The 21,561-nt window shown below is 42.8% G+C and overlaps 3 protein-coding genes and 1 long non-coding RNA gene across 4 annotated transcripts in view; 1 reads left to right on the top strand and 3 right to left on the bottom strand.

Moving 5' to 3' along the window:
• Positions 1–21,561, bottom strand: part of LOC122870258 (low affinity immunoglobulin gamma Fc region receptor III-like) — a 1,099,642-nt gene that overhangs the window by 1,017,378 nt on the left and 60,703 nt on the right. The gene's annotated exons all lie outside the window — the stretch shown is intronic.
• LOC122870150 overlaps positions 1–21,561 on the bottom strand; it is a 126,466-nt gene that overhangs the window by 52,457 nt on the left and 52,448 nt on the right. The window contains exon 9 of the mRNA XM_044184016.1: positions 21,153–21,213. Within this exon, the coding sequence (XP_044039951.1) occupies positions 21,153–21,213 (61 nt within the window). The remainder of the gene's footprint in view (positions 1–21,152; positions 21,214–21,561) is intronic.
• Positions 7,789–20,680, top strand: LOC122870339. Its single transcript, XR_006376545.1, has 2 exons — positions 7,789–7,856; positions 20,321–20,680. It is a non-coding gene; the product is annotated as an uncharacterized LOC122870339 (long non-coding RNA).
• Positions 13,522–15,227, bottom strand: LOC122870220. The gene is made up of 2 exons (XM_044184231.1): positions 14,430–15,227; positions 13,522–14,351 (listed from the first exon to the last, which is right to left on the bottom strand). Exons 1-2 carry the CDS (start codon positions 14,887–14,889, stop codon positions 13,849–13,851), a joined length of 963 nt encoding a protein of 320 aa, XP_044040166.1. The 5' UTR covers positions 14,890–15,227; the 3' UTR covers positions 13,522–13,848.

Here is a 21,561-nt window from a genome sequence, read left to right as displayed (position 1 = left end):
GTGAAGCAGCATTTGGGCGTTAGAGGTAAAAAAACAAACAAAAACGGGTAAACCACTTCCCTGAGCTGATGTCACAGTTAGTCACATCTCTCTTCTTGTCCTGTGTGTGTGTGTGTGTGTGTGTGTGTGTGTGCCACCATGTGTTCATCCTGCTTTACTAACTACACCTGCTCCGCCCCTCTGAAGAGTGCTCAGTGTGCAACCACACTGGTAAAACCTACCACCCGGCTCCACTCGCTGTTCTACTTTTGGGTCCTTACATCGTAACTCTTAACAGCTGAAGTAAAGATGTAAACTACCTCTTCATCACGGGAAACCTTTAGTGTTGTGTAGAGAAGCAGTCCGTCTGTTGAACTGATAATGAAGTTCAGACATAAAGCTGCTCGCTCGCCTTCAAACACGTAAGTAACTAAAACTTCTGTATGATTTACTGTTTGTGTTGTTTTGTGTTCAGCTGAGCTGCATTTACTGTTTGTTCACACGTGACTGACGAACAGATTAATTTGAAATCGATGCAGATTGAAAATCGATTCAAACCGCCCAAAGTTTTTATGTTCGGTTCTTTATTGAGTTACTTGGATCTGGACCTGAAAACCTGCTCCAGGATTGAAACTGCAGAGTTCAGAAGTTTTGTGTCTCCTCACAAGAATCTAAATGTATCTGGAATATTTGGATGAATTTCTTCAGCTTCTCTGGGCCATAAAATGTCCCCAACCACAGACCAGTCAGGAAGTGCTCTGGTCAGCTGTGTGTAATGAGCAGGAGAATAAATACAAAGTAGGGTTGTAATGACTGCAGACAGACTGTAGATGTTTCCTCTCAGACATGTGACGACTGAACTTTGACCTCGTGTGTTTCTGACTCTTCACCTCTGTCTCCTCTCACAGGGAGAAGATGACCTGCAGCATCCTGCTGCTCATCACCCTGACCTCCAAGTGTCTGTGGTTCATTTCACCTGCAGTTTATTATCCATAAAAGAGAAAAGACTAAATACTTTTTCAACCTCACTAACAGAGGTTATGACTCCTATTTCTAAATATATTAGTGAAAACATCTGCAGGACTCTTATGGAAAGTAGACAGTCCTTATTAAAATCAGGGAAGATCCTTTATCTTCAAGTATTGCTTGAGTTGTATTTATTATTTGGTATCATGCAGCTTTTACTGTAGTATCTCTGAACTTTTGTTTACCAGCCTCCCAGCTTTGATATGAATACATCAACATCTCTAGATGGAGTTTAAAGGCTCACATGTTAAAGTTGTCCCTTTGTCTGGTCCTCACTTTCCCTCTCTGTCTCTCAGCAGGAGCATTTGTAGTGAATGTGACACAGAGCTCCTATCAGGCAGAGGAGAACGAGGACATCACACTGGAATGGACGTTCACAACCAAACCTGACAGTTCAAACTCCTTTTTAATATCTTCTGTGAACTGATTATTGATCACAAGGACTCAGTCCTGTATCATCTACATGAAGGTGTTGAGGTCCCAGAGTCTCAGGATGGACAGTTTGTATGGACGAGTCCAGTGTGACAGAGACGCCCCTCAGAGAAGGACGACTCAGACTTCATGTGTCCAGACTCTGTGACTGAGGACTCGGGCCTGTACCTGTGTGAAGTGAGACAACTTATGGTGGCAGCTTCAGTGAATGCAGACTCAATGTCACTGGTAAGTTGATTCAGCAGAACTTTCTCTTCAGTTCAGCAGCTTTTTGGATAAATAAGAACCTGAGAGGAAAAGTATTTTTGACTACCACAATCCACAATCTTTACACTTCCTTCTCGCAGTATCTGGGAAATATGTTACATCTTCATCTGTTGTAGATATTTTTTTTTTTATATTGAAATGCTTTTTTCTTTCACATGAATGGCAGATGTGTTTGAATCTCTTTACAGCAGCGAGGATCGGCCCGAACCTGAGAGACCAAACTCAGAAAGTCGGGGGAAGGATCGTCCTCTACTGTGGACTGGGACTGACAGCAGCAGCAGCTGTGCTGGGTGTTTGTTACTGTTTATTCAGTCACTTTCAGCCTGCTGAACAAAGTCCACCCAGTCAGTCTCAGCTTGGTGAACAGAAGATTGCTGCTCAGTCCAGTGATGGATCTGAGCAAAGTTACAGATCAGCAGATGGATCAGAGCAAAGTTTGATCTCAACAATGTAAACGAGACAAGACTGTTAGAATTCAACTTTATACCACGGACACAGAAAATACCAGTTTCCCATTGGCTGGCAGGTAATAAAACTGTCCATCAGAGCACATCATACATACCAGCAGGTAACCATAGCAACAACTTTGAAGCTTCACACACATCACATGAGTAAAATGACAACAAACAAAGTGTAAAAGCTGCTAATGATGAAAACACACGCTGCCTTTATATTCTTCAGTAAGTGGCCGTGGTATAAGAGTCATAGTACACAGCTGATATACAAAATAATGGACCTGATGGAGGAAACGCTGTTCTTCACCTTTACGCTGTCCAGTGTTTTGATTGGACGCCTCATCACACTCTGTCACTTATCAGACAGACCTGAAATCTAATGCTGAGAAGCATGTCCACCTCCTTTTGTATTTACAGTTCTGTAACTGCAGCTGTGAGTTTTGACTTTATTTCCAGACTTTTTTAACTTCTCCACATGGAGCTTTAACACAAAGAGCTGAAACCTTTTTATTTTTGTCATTTAAATGCACTTTTAAACTGAAATGTACTGTTTTATTTTTGTTTGTTACAGCTGCCTCTGCTCTCTCTCTCAAAACCTTCTGCCTCTTAAAGGAAGTTTTTCCTTGCCACTGTTACCAAGTATGTATGTATGTATGTATGTATGTATGTATGTATGTATGTATGTATGTATGTATGTATGTATGTATGTATGCATGTGTGTGTCTTCATTGATCCCTGAGGGGAAACTCTGGTTACAACAGCTCAGTATCACGTCACTGCACACAGGAATAGAAATACTAAGCAAAAATATAATACACTATAATACAGGTCAGATAAATTAATTACCAAGTGGGTATGAGTATGTACGGTATAATAATACAATATGTACAACTTACTCAACATGCCATGCACTTACAGGACACATTATTATGGTTAACATGTTCTTTACACTTGTCTTGATTACTGTAACTGTTTTCATGCCTTCCTAAGAGCCTTTTTTAAATGGTTCTACTTTTGCACACAGAGTTTATTGAATATTTGGAGTCATATTTGGATTGGAATAAATAAAATGTTTTATTTGTATGAATCTTGAACAATTGTCACTGGTTATTAAGGTAATTTGAATTGACTTTTTAAAGCATTATATTCTTGTATGTCCCCTTTAAATTTCCTTCATAGTTTATATACATTTTGAAACACTGATGTGCTTGTTCCAACATTTTAAAGCTGCTGATGCAGTGAAATACTGTATGTTGAAAAGATGCCATGTTTTTATGGCTGCGCTTACATCAAATGGAAATCTTCTGTCTCGTGCACCATTTTATAAGATTTTAGTTTAGAAGACAGAGAATGATGAGAAGGTAATCAGATGTGACGACACTCAGTTAGTGTTCTCAGTCCACTGGGAGATTTCTGAATGTAGAAGACCTGAGTGTATTATGAAGCTGATTTATTTTATTTCACTTGGACCAGTATAAACTCCACCAGGTGGCCAGACAGCATGCTGGACAGAGCAGACCGGCTGCAGATAAATCTTACAACTGACTGACCCAAAAGAGTGTCGATGCAGTTTTCAGAACCTGAGAAAACAAAGCCTCAGTGAAGTGAGATGTAAAGGGGTATTAAACAAGCAAATATGGAAGTGTTTAAAGAAAATGTGAAGTGGGAGTGTTTCTTTACTGCAGTTATGGGTAAGTCACCAGCCATAATGATTCACCACAACATTTAACAGCATTTATGTGGTGGTCAGTGACAGCCAAAATCTCCCTTCTGGATTCATTTTAATAATAATAATAATAATAATAATAAAGAGGTATATTTGTGTAGCACTTTTTAAACAACAGGGCTGGGCATAAAACAGAAACAGATCACAGAAAAATGGCTGCGATCAACTGTAGTATGCGCACCAAGAATGATAAAACGTCTGAAAGGATAAAAGAGGAAAAATAGAAGAACAGGACAAAACAAAACAGGTTAAAATGACAGATCAGCCATTGTGACACAGTAAGGTATTACACAGTGTACAAGAGCTGCAGCTGCAAATGAAAACTGGATATTTTGAGCAGAATAAAAACTCCAGATGAACATATGTTACCTGGCTAAATGGCTGGAAGAGAAGGCAAACTTCTAAGCCACTGGAAAAACACTTTGTAGGCATTATGACGTTTTACTGTCACTCAGCACTGAATCTCACGGTCCAAAGCGTTGCCTAAATAAAGCAAAATGACAGCAGTGAAATGTATTTTTTATTTAGTTCTCTTGCATTCTTTTTTTTTACAAAATATCTAATCATTAAAAAATTGTAAGTATAAACAAATACTGCAAATACTGCAAATGAAAACCCACGGGCCTAAAGCATTTCAGCTTCTAGTATTATACTGAGACATTCTGATTTAAAATGTATATGTTTTACAGAATTGAAAGAATCACTGAAAACAAACTTGCTCACCCATATTTTATAATGTAGAAAACATATTTACAGTAACTCTTACTCTCTAGTTGTGCAGTTAAAACTTTATTTTGTCAGGGTCGCACTACAGAAACACAGAAGACAGATTTTTAATAGCTTGCTAGCAACATTTTTTTTGTAGTTTGAGAAACAGTGCTTAATGCTGATGAAGGAGCACCATGGAGATGGATCAGAGGAAACAGTTTGATCAAATCAGAATCAGAAATACTTTATTGATCCCCGAAGGGAAACTCTTTGTTACAGCAGCTCGCCTTTACGTCAGTGCACACAGGAGAAAGTACTAGCAATAAAATAAAAAATATATATAATACAATACACTATAAAAACTATAAAAACAGGTCAGAAAATAAATTAAGTACCAAGTAGGTATAAAATAAAATAAGTGTGAAGTACCAAGTGGGTTTACCGGTATAATAATGCAATGTAATAATATAAGTAATAAGTAGTATTGCAACAGCAGTAATGGAGGTATGAATAATAAATAGGAAAAAGCTAAATATTGCACATGAGTATTACACAGATATTGCACAATTATTCAAGTAAGGCGGAGATGTAATGATCAATGTCCAGTTTAGTGACCTAGGGTCATACAGACTGACCCTTAGAGGGAGGAGTTAAAGAGTTTGATGGCCACAGGCAGGAATGACTTCCTGTGGCGCTCTGTGGTGCTTTTTGGTGGGATTAGTCTTCCGCTGAAGGTGCTCCTTTGTTTGACCAGCACGTCATGGAGCGGGTGGGAGACACTGTCCAAGATGGCGTGTAGTTTGGCCAGCATCCTCCTCTCTGACACCACCGCCAGAGAGTCCAGCTCCACCCCCACAATGTCACTGGCCTTACGGATCAGTTTGTTGAGTCTGTTAGCGTCCGCTGCCCTCAACCTGCTGCCCCAGCATGCAACAGCATACAGGATAGCACTGGCCACCACAGACTCATAAAACATCTTCAGCATCGTCCAGCAGATGTTGAAGGACCTCAGCCTCCTCAGAAAATAGAGGCGGCTCTGGCCCTTCCTGTACAGAGCGTGTTCTTAGCCCAGTCCAGTTTATTGTCTAAGTGTACTGCCAGATACTTGTAGTCCTCCACAATGTCCACACTGACCCCCTGGATGGAAACCGGGTCACTGGTGCCTTGGCTCCTCCGTAGATCTACACAACCAGCTCCTTAGACTTTGTCGCATTGAGCTGCAGATGGTTCTGCTCACACCATGAGACAAAGTTCCCCACCACAGCCCTGTACTCAGTCTCATCACCACCGCTGATACTTCCCACCACAGCAGAGTCATCAAAAACTTCTGAAGGTGGCAGGACTCTGTGTGGTGGCTGAAGTCCGTGGTGTAGATGGTGAAGAGGAAGTGAGAGAGAGGACAGTCCCCTGAGCGGCCCCAGTGTTGCTGACCATGCTGTCCGACACACAGTGCTGCAGGCGCACATTCTGTGGTCTGCCAGTCAGGCAGTCCACAATCCAGGACACAAGGGGGCATCCACCTGCATCGCTGCCAGCTTCTCCCAGCAGGGCAGGCCGGATGGTGTTGAAAGCACTGGAGAAGTCAAAAACATGATCCTCACCGTGTTTGCCGGCCTGTCGAGGTGGGTGTGGATGCGTGTTAAGCAGGAAGATGATGGCGTCCTCAACTCCCAGTCGGGGCTGGTAGGCGAACTGAAGGGGGTCCAGGAGGGTCTGACCATGGGCTGCAGCTGTTCCAGCACTCAGTCCAGGGTCTTCATTATGTGGAGGTCAGTGCCACTGGTCTGTAGTCCTGGAGATTGTGGCACTCCACTGCACCTGAAGCGGAGACAGTAGGACTGAGAAGCTGTGTGCAGTGACACACACGTGAAATGTTTCAGCTTTCTTAAACTTCTGCTGCCCCCTGCTGCTCTGAAGAGAAATCCACCAGATGGGAGTCTGAAGACAGAACTGGTTCTTCTGTTAGAGCATCACGTTTCCAAGTGATGGATAGAAATCCAAAACACTCCAGCTGAGTTTCGTGGTGATTTCTGCCTCATGGTTACCTGATTCAATGGTCCCGCTGCTGTTAGTTCCTGCCGTAACAGACAGAACAGGCCAAGCTGATAGCAGTGCTCACTCTAAAGCTGGTGAGGATGTTATCTTGGTTCATGTTAAACTGATGACTGTGCAGGCACTGGTTGTATTTTTGGTCATCTCTTGTTATTATGTGCTGACTTAAACATCAGATGTACTGTAACTCCACGAAGAGTACTGTAATGCCAATTACTGTTGATGCAGAGTATAGATTATTGCTCATTATGAGTTCTACTAAAGTGAAGATGCTGTTAAAGTATCAGCAGGTCTGATAACTTGGTGTCGTTATTGTACAGATCATTTAATGTACATTCAGGGCTTGCTGGATGGTGGAAGAAGGACTTTACTTAAGTAAAAAACGTAACACCACAGTGCAGAAATACAAGTAAAAGTACAAAGTATTAGCAACAAAATATACTTAAAGTACAAAAAGTAAAAGTACTGATTATGCAGAATGGCCCATTTCAGAATAATGTGTTATGTTATTGAATTATAATTATTGATGCATTAATGTGTTCATCACTTTAATGGTACAGCTGGTAAAGGTGGAGCTTATTTTTTACTATACATACTGAGCGTGAATTTCACCAAGGAGTAGAAGTATAAAGTAGCATAAAATGAAATTGGACTGAAGTACAGAACTTGAACAAATGCACTGAGTTACTTTCCACCGCTGGTTGTATGTTACAGTCAGCTGCTAAACTATTGTGTAGCTTTTTAAAAACAAAAACATCATCAGCATGTCTGTAAATATCTACATATGTATACATATATATCTGTAAATATAGACTTTTATACTGTGTTTTATCATCACTGGATCACATGTTAATCTATCCAGTTTTATGCACTTCATCTTATGAGCCTTATTTGTATTGACAAGTGTTTAAGATTTGTATTTGCTAAAGTTAAAAAGTAAATTATTCATTTTTCTAATTAATCTTTTAGGAATAAAAATAAATAATTAAAAACTTTGTTGTTTCCATTTTTGCCAGAATATTCCTTTTTATTTTTCATTTTATATTTTCAAGAAACAGATGCATGAAAAATACACAAATACATCTCTTGGCTGTGTCTTTCCATATTCTAGTATTAATTAATGTGGGAAGAAACATTACACATCACAAAAAAATTATCCCAGATTAGCATATTTACATATTATACAAAGGAAGAAACTGTGCAGATTTCAGGTCTGTCTGATAAGTGACAGAGTGATGAAGGCGTCCCAATCAAAACACTGGACAGCGTGTAAAAGGTGAAGAACAGCTGCTTCCTCCATCAGGTCCATTTATTTTGCACATTTAGCACACTTTGTTGTCATTTTACTCATGTAATGTGTGAAGCATCAAAGTTGTTGCTATGGTTACCTGCTAGTGTATGTTTGATGTGCTCTGATGGACATGTTTTATTAGACAGTCTTGTCTCGCTTATATTGTTGATCAAACTTTTACTCTGATCCATCTGCTGATCTGCAACTGCATTTTTTCCACAAGGCTGAGAGTGACTGAATAAACAGTAACAAAACACCCAGCACAGCTGCTGCTGCTGCTGCTGTCAGTCCACAGTAGAGGCCGATCATTCCCCGACTTTCTGTGTTTGGTCTCTCAGGTTCGGGCCGATCCTCGCTGCTGTAAAGAGACCAAACACATCTGCCATTCATGTGAAGAAAAACATTTCAATAAAAAAGGAAACAAAATATCTATAACAGATGAAGATGTAACATATTTCCCAGATACTGCAGAAGGAAGTGTAAAGATTGTGGATTGTGGTAGTCCAAAAATACTTTTCCTCTCAGGTTCTTATTTATCAAAAAAGCTGCTGAGCTGAAGAGAAAGTTCTGCTGAATCAACTTACCAGTGACATTGAGTCTGCTTTTACCAGAGCTGCCACCATAAGTTGTGAGCACTTCACACAGGTACAGGCCCGAGTCCTCAGTCCTGAGTCTGGACACATGAAGTCTGAGTCGTCCTTCTCTGAGGACGTCTCTGTCACACTGGACTCGTCCTGCAAACTGTCCATCCTGAGACTCTGGGACCTCAACACCTTCCTGTAGATGATACAGGACTGAGGCCTTGAGATCAGTAATCAGTGCACAGAAGGTATTAAGGGAGTTTGAACTGTCAGGTTTGGTTGTGAACGTCCATTCCAGTGTGATGTCCTCGTTCTCCTCTGCCTGATAGGAGCTCTGTGTCACATTCACTACAAATGCTCCTGCTGAGGAGACAGAGAGGGAAAGTGAGGACCAGACAAAGGGACAACTTTAACATGTGAGCCTTTAAACTCCATCTAGAGATGTTGATGTATTCATATCAAAGCTGGGAGGCTGGTAAACAAAAGTTCAGAGATACTACAGTAAAAAAAGGTGCATGATACCAACAATAAATACAACTCAAGCAATACTTGAAGATAAAGGATCTTCCTGATTTTCAATTAAGGACTGCCTACTTTTTATAAAGAGTCCTGCAGATGTTTCACTGACAGATTTAAAGATGGAGGTCTGAAGGCTGAAAAGAGTATTTAGTCTCTTCTCTTTCTGGATAATAACCTGCAGGTGGAAATGAACCACAGACGCAGGAGGTCAGGGTGATGAGCAGCAGGATGCTGCAGGTCATCTTCTCCCTGTGAGGAGGAGACAGAGGTGAAGAGTCAGAAACACACGAGGTCAAAGTTCAGCCGTCACATGTCTGAGAGGAAACATCTACAGTCTGTCTGCAGTCATTACAACACTCCTTTGTATTTATTCTCCTGCTCATCACACAGCTGACTCCAGTGAGCACTTCCTGACTGGTAGAGCTAATGCTAAGCTGCAGTCATGTGTTTCTGTCACAAGATGGCGCCAGTGCTCAAATTTCTCCACCATCCAAATGAAAACAAAGAGGTATTCAGCTTCACACAGGTTGGAATAAATCCACTAAGTGGCCAGAAGTATGGGGTCCTCTGATGGGGCCAGACGAGGAGGAAGACGAGTGCGTACTGCAGGGAATCTACCGAAGAACTCCCATCCTGGCTTCTGCAGTCACTGCTGCAGTTATGTGCAGGGTTTCTTGTTGGTGAGCATTTCCTAATAGAAGCAGAATGTGTACCTATTCAAAGAAAAAAAGGGATCAAATAAGTACAAAATCTAAAAAAACTAGTTACTTGCAGAGGGGAAAAGATAACAGTGTCTTCATCCAGTTGAAAGAGCAGGGTGAAAAGAAAAGAAAAGAAAACCCAACTCCACTGACGGTCATATAGCTGCACTGTGGACATCAAGTTCATGTCCTCACTATTGTTTCTGGGAGTTTAGAGGTTAAACGTTTACATCCTACAGTTGCACACAAATGATACTTGCTGAGTTTACAGGCTGATTCTGACATTTTCAGCCTCGGTTTGTCATTACATTAAAAACAACAACAACAATAATAATAACAGCCTTTTGTTATTTCTAAGAAGTCTATTGGCCAGCTGATTAAATGTGAACATATCTCAGCTCCAGTAACGAGATGCTTCAGTGTTGTCTTGAGCCCCCTGCACAGTTTCAGGATCCAGAAACACTTTAGTATTCTATCCAGAGAAACAGCAGTATAAGAACTGGATTCATGGCACGGATACATCTGGAGAAACCACCACAGCTGTCCTTAAAACAAAGTAAAAACTTAGAAAGTCTATATTGTCTTCTCGCCTGCTGAATGTGTCCTCATTGTCTTCTCATTTAAGAACTCTGCAGTTTAAATCCTGGAGCAGGTTTTCCAGGTCCAGATCCAAGTAGCTCAATAAAGAACCGAACATAAAAACTTTGTTCCGGTTTGAATCGATTGTCAATCTGCGTCGATTTCAAATGAATCTGTTCGTCAGTCACGTGTGAACAAACAGGAAATGCAGCTCAGCTGAACACAAAACAACACAAACAGCAAATCATACAGAAGTTTTAGTTACTTACGTGTTTGAAGGCGAGCTGTCCCACTTTAGTTCAGTTCTGCTTCTCTCCACAACACAAGCTGGGGAACATTAGTCGGTCAAAGAGGAAGAGAAAGGGGGAAAAACAAACATGTGGCTCTTTTGTATACATATCTATTTGATGAATGTATTTCTATCTGCCTGAACACAAATAGGAAACATGTTTTTAAAGTCTGTGGAGTTGGCAGCTCTCATTGGAGGAGAGTGGCAGCTACCTGCTGCGTGACGCAGTGTCTTATGTGGACGTCACTCCCGGAGCGCTGTCCCCAGTTAAAAAGCCGGGCCACTGACATGCACGAAGGGTCTCCATGGCTTATTGGTCTCCTTGCCCTTTCTCCTAAAGTTTACGTTGTAAATAATTAGGCAATAAATGATAAATGCAAAGTAAAAATGCCTTTGAAGTTGCACCTTACAGAAATTCTTAGTTATATCAGCATGTAAGGATCGACTGGTATCTTTTATAAGTGCAAATATTTTTCTTGTGAAAATATTATTTGATATACATATGCTTCTTATTTATAATAATTCATTAACGTGTAATCATTCTTTTTTCCTTCTCCCACCTTCCTGAAGGACCTAAATGCCCACTGCCAAGAGCTCATCTCATGACTTGGGTAGCGGATCTTTCCCTTGCTGACCCTCACTCTGAAACTTCTCCTCATGTATATCAGAGCCCAGCTCCCAACAGTTACCAGAAGGGAAAAGGCCTCCTCCAAGCATGTTTCTTTTTCTCTGTTTCATAGCATGGTGTTTTATCAAGTGTCAATTTAATTAACTTGTAAATAACATACCATGTTACTGTTATTGAATGTTATTATCATTATTATTATTATTGTGCTGGTTTACACAAACTGTCATTAAAAACACCCCTTTGTACATCTGCTGTACACCAGTTTTGTTTGTTCAAAGAAAAAAAGACTTTATTAAAACACACCACAAAAAGTACAATAAATACAAAGTAGACTTTCAATGTAGAAATATTGATTTTCATACAACTATTTACATTAAACACAGAATATATCAAACTATAAACTATTTACAATACAACTATTATTTTAAACTATTAACCATTTCCAATACACTTACAATATGATTATTTAGAGAACCTTTTCCTCATTTCCTCCAACCACTGGTTTTTGAAAGCGATTCAGACAGAGGGCCATACACTCTGCCACGGTCCTGGCTGTGTCCAGTGTCAACAGTGCGGAACTGGCCACACTTTTACAAGTATTGGCTGCTACAGTTCGCCCATATGGCCTCTTTGGAGTGGCTCCAGCTTCTACTGTGCTGGTAGGCGCACTGGTTTGTGGGTTGGTGCCTGAACTACTGAAAAAGGAAGGAGTATGGGTGCGAGGACAACAGTTTGTCCTGCAGGTGTGAGGCTCTGAGGTGTCAGAAAGGGTCCTGGTGCCGGGGTGTGACAAACACATGCCTCTTCACTGGCCCCTTTGGCAAGATGGGACGTGGGAGCTGATTAGAGGCTGTCTGCCTCCGTTGTGCCTGACCTGCTGTACTCTCCGGCAGCCGGTACTGATGCTCCTGTCGTGCTGGCGTGGGGTCAGCAGGGAGTACTCTTGCTTCCTGAAGAGGCTCTTCAGACTCAGAAGGGCTGGAGGCAATGCAGTGCCCTGGAGCAGCACAGAGAGCTCCTGCCTCTTCTGCCTGTTGTTGTGCCATTGGATGAGGGTGTTCTGGTTCACTTCCACCAGCTGAATCTCTGTTCCCTGCATCACCAGGGAGCTGCCTGATCTTATGATAGTCCCTCAGAATTAAGGACCACCTCGAATCGGCCCCCTTACTTTTCCTTACTGGGCTTGGGTAAACATATTTTCCACCAACCGACAGCAGTCAGGCCACTGAGCAGGTGCACTACTCGCACCTAACATGCAACGGGTGGTGCTCTCCACACCAGGCGTTTTTGAGGGCTTCTTTGGTGTTCTGAACCATCCACTCAAAGGTCTGTCCTGATGTCGTGCTGCATGAACCCCCCCGCTGCTTGTCACCTTCATCCAGGCTCTCCCACAGTGCTATAACTGGGCTCGCCTGCTGGTTGCTGAGACAGAGAGAGGTCTGATCCCGAAGCTCCACCAAGTACTCAGCAAGTCTGTCCACGTGCTGATATCCAGGAACATTTTGGTCATCAACAGCCTATGCAAATGATGACACGGTTTAGAAAATAGCAATGTAAAACCTTCACTTACACTGACCTTTAATGACATTTAACTGATGCTGTGAATTTTTAAAATATGTGTGCATATGTAGTCAAAAAATAGTGAAGAGCTAGGCTCATATCTATATACCTACATATTCTAAATTGATCACACTGACACTTACCATATCTTCAACATCAGCTTGTATATTAACTCCAGCCTCAGAGGACGAACTAGAGGGCAGAATTGATGCAGCAAAGCTCATTGCAGATGTGCGGGAGCCAGGGCTGCACAATTAAAGACAAATTCAGATTGTGATTATTCTGATAAATATTATGATTGCGATATGATTCATGATTAGTGGGAAAGATAATTTTTGCTTCACAATTTTCATTTTCACTGAAAAAATATTAAAGTCATGATGATGTTGTCAGAGAGCCAACAAAGACACCACCAGCTCCACCCGCTGCAATCAGCAGATCGTACTCACCTGAGTATTGATTACACACCTGCCACTAATCATCTACTCCACACTATATAGTCTCACTCCCCGGTTCACTCACTGTCTGGTCTCAAACCTCTTACGAGAGCGCAACCCGACCACAGCTTCTCTTGACAACCCCTTTTGGACTTTGGACTTGTCCGTTGTGTGTTTAAGTCAGCTCCCGGCTTTCCTGTCCCCGTCTCCACCAGTGGATCTTACTACCAGCGCTACTACAAGATAAGATCCATAGACTTTCCTAGCTTAGCTCCTGTCATTGCTTTTCTCTGTCTGGCTTTTGAATAAACTCCCTGCGTCTCAGTACTAACCTCTGTGTCCCGTGTCTACCTGCTGACAGATGTGACATTTGTTGGGGACTGTAGTGAACAAACATGTTTTCTTACATCTGGAGAACAAGTTGTGTAGGCCGGGGCGTCTCTGCAGCATTACAGTACTTCATTAGAAAGCTGTTTTGTCACACATTTTATCTCTAAACTGCAGCTTCTGCAATTTGGATATTGCACTTGGCTTGATTTCATTAATATTCCAATAATTGTTCAGCCCTACCCGGTGCCATTGTGGATGTGCTGGCAGTCATTGCAGATGTGCCAGGAATCAGGGTGGATCTGCTGGGAGCTGTGGTAATCGCCAGGGTGGAGACGCTGGGGGCCAGACTGGATGTAGTGTGGGCCAGATGTAATGGTGGAGGTACCAGGAATCGGAGAGGCTGGAACCTGAAGAACCTCCGGGTCCAGCAATGTGGGGGTCATCTGTGATGTCCGAGAAGCCCTCATCTTCCTCCCCTCCCCTTCCTCCGTCCTCCACGTCATGCTCTTCAATTAACTGAGCAGTCTCTTCTGAATCAGGGTGCATATCCTGCAGTGCCTGACCAGTCTGCCGGAACAGATACTGTACCCCTATGAGCTCTCCTGAAACTGGTACCACCTTCCTGCCGAACAGCTTCTCGTAATTTTTGTTTACACAGTGAAGCAGGTCACCCGAGTAGCTGCGTAAAGCACATGGTCCAGTAGACAGGGCAGCACTACCACGGTCCTGGTTCCACCTATGCAGTCCTTCCAGCAGGTATACCTGAAAATTCAGGCTGTTGGCACTGGTCCCTAGAAGTACAATATTAAATTATGAAGTTATTCTTGGACGATACAACACATGAACCAACATGTCTGACAGACACAAACCTGGTATGAAGCGGTTTAGGTGTAAATGAAAAGACTCTAAAGATGTAGAGCCTCTGGCACATCTGTACATGGGTAACCGCACACCTCCCTTTGTGAGCTCCCCCGTCTTGGTGTATAGAGCGACACCTGGCAGGTGCTGGATGCAGTTGACGTGCTTTCTTTGGACACGCCAGATGTGCTCCATCCTCTCCCTATCAAACAGGGGAACTCCAAGGGAGTCGTTGCCACTGGTCCCCATGAGCCCCTGCAGCAGCTCCTCCAGCAGCTGAGTGGTGGTCTCCTCACCACGGGTCCTCCTCCGGCAATGGAGAGCCAGCTCCTTCCTTGATAGATGTTTATTGATGTCGCCATCAGTAAGGGAAGACAGGCCCTGGGACTGAAGTTGCTGTCTTTTTGCTTCGCGCAACAGAGCTAAATCAGCTGCATCCCACTCAAATATGCACGCTGATAGGCGCGACATAAATACTGGGTACAGCTGATGAGCATCTGTTGCGCATCCCAGGGCAAGTTGGCGTATGAAGTGCCAGATGTCCAGCCTTATAGTGAGGTGTGGTCACCCGCTGAATCTGGCCTTCAGCTTGGTCTCCCCTGCCTCAGTACAGCAGCCACAGTCGACATATAAGGCAACAGGGCGGTCCACACCGGCTTGCTGGTATCTCTTTACCAGGTCTGCTGCCATCATGTCCAGGCCAGCTCCCTCCTGAGCGGTCAGCACACTGATGAAAATCTGACCATACTCATTTCCCACAGAGGTGAGCCAGAGTGCTGTCCCCTTGGCTGTTCCGTCAAGCTTCTTGGGGATCTGAAGCACACAAAATGTATAGGGCCTCTGTGAACATGATTCAGAAACACTGAAATACAGGCAGTAGTTAATAACATCAGTAGCCTATTTTAAAAGAAAATAAGGTTGTTTAACCTTTTAGTTGAATCCATTTTTAGAATAGTCCTGTGAGGCTGTACTGATGCACAGCGCTGCTTTGAGACATTTCACATAAAACCATGACTGTCAAGTTTATGGTGGCACTAGAAGAACAGTCAGGGGGTGTCCTGGTCCAGCTGCTGGTCTCTGTCTGTTTGTCCCCTGTTGGGAACAGACACTCCCTGTATGTTTGTGTCTGTGTATGTGTGTGCTGTTGGGGCGTGGCCTCCGGTGAACCTCCACTCAGAATCTGACTCACCTGTTCTCCATCCACCAATCAAGACCATGCAGTCCATTTACCCAGCTAAAGGACATTTTTGTCCCCATTGAAACCTACATTTTTGATCCCATGGACATTAAAACATAAAATAATTCTCCTGGCTTCATAATTGTAGTCTTTACTATTTTCCACCAGGTGGCGCCATTTCCCATGTTTGGCCTATGGGGACATGCGTGCTCTTTCCCTGGTTTCCTGTCGGGGCACTGATCCTGTAAAATGGAACCACTACAGCAAATGTTTGAGGAAAACCAAAGCAAACTCCGGCTTGGTTTTTGAGACCCTCGGAGAGTTTATACAGGCGCTGCCGCAGCCCAAACTATAAATAAATGTCGCTTGGGGGGAACTAGTCATTTGATATCCGACAAGATGGAGAAACAGCGTTTCACTTTGCAAGAAGCTGTGGATGTCCGCGTGCGCTCTGACAGCGAGCAGGAGCAATAATCCCAACCTGAGGATGAGGACACAGGCTCAGATGATGTGGAATAAAACTAACCGGGCTCTTCCTCTGATTCACCGGGTGTCTCCTCTGAGAGTGGGCCGGAGCCAGCGGTGTGATCCCCGGACCCACCCGCAACGCCACCGCCCGGATCAGCACCCTGAGGTCCAGCTTTTATCTTTCCGTGACAGATGAAATCATCCAGGACGTGGTCAAGGAGCAGGAGTCGGAATCGAGTAGCGGGTAACGACAAACAGCTGCGTCGTGAATGTAATAATCATGAACTTTGGGAGTGAGGACGAAGGATGGGACCGTGGAGGTACGGAGCGGCAGGAAGCGGCGTTCAGAAGGAAGACAAATGGAAACAGTGGTCATTAGAGCACTTCAGAGTCTGAAAACCAAAACAAGGACCGGGAAGTCATAATTGAGTTTGTTGAGCATTTCCATCTGCTTTCGGTGGCTAAAGCTCTGGAAAAGGATGCAGGCAAAGGGAAGTTTGCAGAGGACCTGAATAATGAGCGTATACCTGCACATGCAGTGAGTCCAGAACAACAACACGCTCTGCTGAACATGAATACACTGGATGGTACAAAGTAAAAACCCGTGAACCTGGCTCAGCTGCTGGATACAGGGGACTCACATCTGGAGCACCGCTGTCTGTCTCAATGGAGGACATCAAAACAGAGCTGAAGTGCTTGATGCTGAACGTATCAGTCCTAAAAGAAATGGAGAAAGAGCAGAAACGCTGTCAGTAACCATCGGCTTTGAAAACAGCCTCCCAAGAAAAGTTATGCTAGGCTTCTTCAGCTTCATTCCTCCGGCATTAAGATGCTTTGCATGTCAAAGAACGGCTCATACTGCCAGCCAGTGCAGGAAAAGACAGATGTGCAAGATGGGGAGGGACTCGTGCATTTGGAAAGTGGGGAAGATGTGCCGGTTCAATGTTGCAGTTGCAGAGGAGACCACAGTGCAGCTTATGGGGGATGCGCAGTTCAAAAGCAGCAAAGAGAAGTCCGGAAATGTAAAATAATAAACACAGTGTCATATGCAGAGGCTGTTAAGAGGGTCAACAGCGAACATGTAGCAAAGGAAAACAGCACTGAAAGGAACAACCCAGGAAACAGTAATGATCCTCCAGACAAACTCATCAGAGAGGACCACATGAGACCTCCCACAGGTGCAGGGTAACGGAGGGAACCATGTTAGTACACAAAGTCAGCTTTGTTGCATTCGTATGCAAAGTGGTGTACATCGGATTAGAACAAAATGACAGGAATGAGAGAATCGAAACTATTGTGGAAGCGGCAAAAGAGTACCTCGGGACGTCAAGCACAGAGTGTGAGACAATACAAGAACCGATGAAGCCGTTCATATATGGTGTGTCAGGTGACTCAGCTAGTGATGGTGCTTACCATCTTTCAGTGGAATAGCAGAAGCTTAATAGCAAATGGACATTAAGAAGGTCATAAAGGATTTAAAGGACACACCAGATATAATATGAGTTCAAGAAACATGGCTGAGACCACATCTAGACTTTGGATTGGCAGGATACAATTCAGCCAGACATGATCGAGCAAATAAACGGGGGGGGGGATATTTTAGCATACAGAAGAATACATCCTTCAGGTGGACATGACTGCACAGTTATTGAGGTATACAGAGCACAAGGCTCAATCTAAATAATGAATTATTGCAATCCATGTCAAACTTTAACAGCAGCAGTGTTTGAGGAAATACTGGGAGAGGAAAGTCACAGAGAAGCTTGGTGCGGTGACTCCGCTGCACACAGTAGTCTGTGGGGAAGTGATCACACTGATTACACTGGTACAGTGATTGAAGAAGTGATAGATACCAGAAATCTTGTTTGTATAAACAATGGTAAAGGAGCAAGAGTAGATACAAACAGGAATAAGATGTCATGTATTGATTTAACACAAATATGGCTAGTGTGTGTGAGTGGAAAATATGCAGCGATAACATAGGTACTGACCACTTTCCCCTTATATGTAATATAAATATAGATAGATGTACCCAAGAAAGTTCTCCCGTATATAGATGGTGCTTTAAAAAGGCTCAATGGGACAAATTTAAAGAATGCTGCAGGGAATTAGCTAGTGACGTTAAAATGAATGGAAACGTAGATGAATGTGCTGGTGAAATCACATGTATGATAACTGAAGCTGCCTCAGAAAGTATAAACTGTACAACTGTGATAACAGGGAATAAGAGACCTGTGCCACGGTGGAATGATGAGTGTAGCTTGGCTATTAAAGAGAGAAATAGTGCTTGAATGTGGACAATTTGATGGAATATAAAAGGAAAAGAGCCGTAGCACGCAAAATAATTACAACAGCTCAAAGGAATACCTGGAGACAGTTTTGTTCTTCTATTGGAAGAGAGAGGGATGAGGGTCACGTATGGAATATGGTTTAAAAGATGAGCAATTATAGATAAACAGTAAAATATCAGTACTTGCAGATGGAGACCAACCAGCAGTAACAGATATGGAAAAAGCCAACCTCCTAGGAAGAGTCTTCACAGTGGAAATCACCTCACTGAGAGACATAAACAAAGGAAAGAAGAAGTCCTAAAAGATCATGAAAAGCTGCTTGGTAAAAAGGTAGAAATCAGCTCAGCTTTGGATCTGGAATTCACCTTGAGGGAATGAGAAGGGCATTAAAGGGCAGCAGATATTCTGCTCCTCCAGAGCGGGCGAGGCAGGTGTAGTCCGCGAGGGCCGGTGGGGAAACTTCCCGAACATCAGGTGTGCTGGTGATCAGCAGCCGGGGGGAAAATCAGAGCGCCCCGCCCAGGCCAGTACACACACACACACACACACACACACACACACACCGAGGGACGAACAGAGGACTGACAAGGAACACAGGGAGGGGAGAGCTACACAAGGATAGGAGGAGAGATTTGGCTAAACTGTGACATTCATTTAACCAGATCATACATTTTGCCACCTAAACCACAATGTAGAAGTCTGTAATAGAGCCCTTCATGCCAAATAGAGTCGAAAGCTTTCTTGAAGTCAATAAAACAAGTGAATATCTTACCATTTTTTGTTTAGTGTACATGTTTGTTAATTAAAGTGTGAAGGGTTTATACACGTTCAGTGGTGCGGTGTTTTGGGAGAAAGCCAATTTGATTTTTACTCAAGATGGAGTGTTTTTTGAGGAAATCTAGTATTCTTTTATTTTGAATACTACAGAATAGTTCACCTAAACAACTGCTGACGCAGATGCCACAGTAGTTACCAGGGTCTGATTTGCCCCCACTCTTAAGAATGGGGGAAATGAGCTCTTAACACCAGATGTCGGGAAAACATCCTGACTTCACCACTGCTCCCTGCATCTCTGGGGAGCTGCATTTGAGCATTTAGTTTTTAAATGCTGTCTGGACCACAAGCTTTTCTCGGCTGGAGAGACTTTGTCTGTGTGGTCAATTCTTCCCACGTAATCGGGAAATCAAGCGGTTTTTGGTTGTTCTCTAATGTTTGTAAAATGTGCTCTCCAGATGTCACCATTTTGGATGGGTAATGCTTGTTGTTGCTTTTTAATCTAAAAGATAAATAGACCTATCAATAACAACACAACAGTGGCACCTTACAAATGTAATATAAAGCTTCCATACTTTATTCTTTGAAATAAATTCTACCTCCAAAAGTCTGATGGTCTAAATGAGCCCAGCTGTAACCTGCAGCCAGGTGAGGCTTTCTAAACCAGACGACCGGAGTTCCAGTAAAGAGCTTCCTCTGGTGCTCTTTCTCCTTAATACCTGTGTGAACAACTCAGAGCTGGTCGTTCAAGCATGCATACAATGAAAGAATGACAATCAGTAACACACAGTAAATAACAGCCAGCTGTAACAAACACAAATAAAACCGTACATTTCAGTTTAAAGTGAATATAAAAACAAGAAAAGGTTTCAGCTCTTTGTGTTGAAGCTCCATGTGGAGAAGTTAAAAAAGTCTGGAAATAAAGTCAAAACTCACAGCTGCAGTTTTAGTTTTCATGATGTTAGACAATAAAAATCATTTGCTGCTGCAGCAGATCGCTGTGGATCAACTAACACATGCAGAACAAGATGATAAAAGCTTCACTTCCTGTGTGCCACTACAGTTTCATGGCAGTGTAAAAATATTCTATTATGGACAAATTCATCACACAGAACTGTAAATACAAAAGGTAAAAACACTTTGCATATACATGGAATACGAGGTGGACATGCTTCTCAGCATTAGATTTCAGGTCTGTCTGATAAGTGACAGAGTGTGATGAGGCGTCCAATCAAAACACTGGACAGCGTAAAGGTGAAGAACAGCGTTTCCTCCATCAGGTCCATTATTTTGTATATCAGCTGTGTACTATGACTCTTATACCACGGCCACTTACTGAAGAATATAAAGGCAGCGTGTGTTTTCATCATTAGCAGCTTTTACACTTTGTTTGTTGTCATTTTACTCATGTGATGTGTGTGAAGCATCAAAGTTGTTGCTATGGTTACCTGCTGGTATGTTTGATGTGCTCTGATGGACAGTTTTATTACCTGCCAGCCAATGGGAAACTGGTATTTTCTGTGTCCGTGGTATAAAGTTGAATTCTAACAGTCTTGTCTCGTTTACATTGTTGATCAAACTGTTTCCTCTGATCCATCTGCTGATCTGCAACTTTGCTCACATCCATCACTGGAGACTGGAGAGAAATCTTGTTCACCAGGCTGAGAGTGGCTGAATAAACAGTAACAAACACCCAGCACAGCTGCTGCTGCTGCTGTCAGTCCCAGTGCACAGTAGAGGACGATCCTTCCCCGACTTTCTGTGTTTGGTCTCTCAGGTTCGGGCCGATCCCTCGCTGCTGTAAAGAGACCAAACACATCTGCATTGATGTGAAGAAAAAACATTTCAATATAAAAGGAAACAAAATATCTACAACAGATGAAGATGTAACATATTTCCCAGATACTGCGAGAAGGAAGTGTAAAGATTGTGGATTGTGGTAGTCCAAAATACTTTTCCTCTCAGGTTCTTATTTATCCAAAAAGCTGCTGAACTGAAGAGAAAGTTCTACTGAATCAACTTACCAGTGACATTGAGTCTGCTTTTACCAAAGCTGCCACCATAAGTTGTCCTCACATCACACAGGTACAAGGACAAATAACAACGTAGACGTTTATTTTTCTTTCTTCTTTTGTCATTTTATTGAAAAAATGAAATTATGACAAATACTGAATATTTATTGTATAATATATTGCACATGGAAACCAGCATTAAATGTCACACCAAAGCATTTTAAACCCCAGTATGAGACACAGAAAACACTCACAAACAAATGTTTTTCAGAAAGGTTTTACACTTCCCTTTCCCCAAGGGACCGAGGAAGCAGTCCTTCCTCCTGTAGAACTGAAGGACCAGACCGCGAGACGGGGACAGCTGGTCTACGCGCTGCATCATAGTGAGTTCATATTTTTACTGAATGATGCAGCAGAGATG

The sequence above is a fragment of the Siniperca chuatsi genome, linkage group LG22 (genome assembly GCF_020085105.1).
Source record: "Siniperca chuatsi isolate FFG_IHB_CAS linkage group LG22, ASM2008510v1, whole genome shotgun sequence".
Lineage (NCBI taxonomy): Eukaryota > Metazoa > Chordata > Actinopteri > Centrarchiformes > Sinipercidae > Siniperca > Siniperca chuatsi.
The sequence above is the reverse complement of the archived record's forward strand: the minus strand, read 5'-3'. Positions and strand labels throughout refer to the sequence as shown.

What these genes read in the sequence shown, in the direction of transcription:
- LOC122870220 (XM_044184231.1), bottom strand. Translation starts at nt 14,889, where the DNA reads ATGTCGCGCCTATCAGCGTGCATATTTGAGTGGGATGCAGCTGATTTA. An exon ending in CCTAAACCGCTTCATACCAG is followed by an intron (nt 14,352 to 14,429) that starts GTTTGTGTCTGT and finishes TTGTACTTCTAG; the next exon opens with GGACCAGTGCCAACAGCCTG.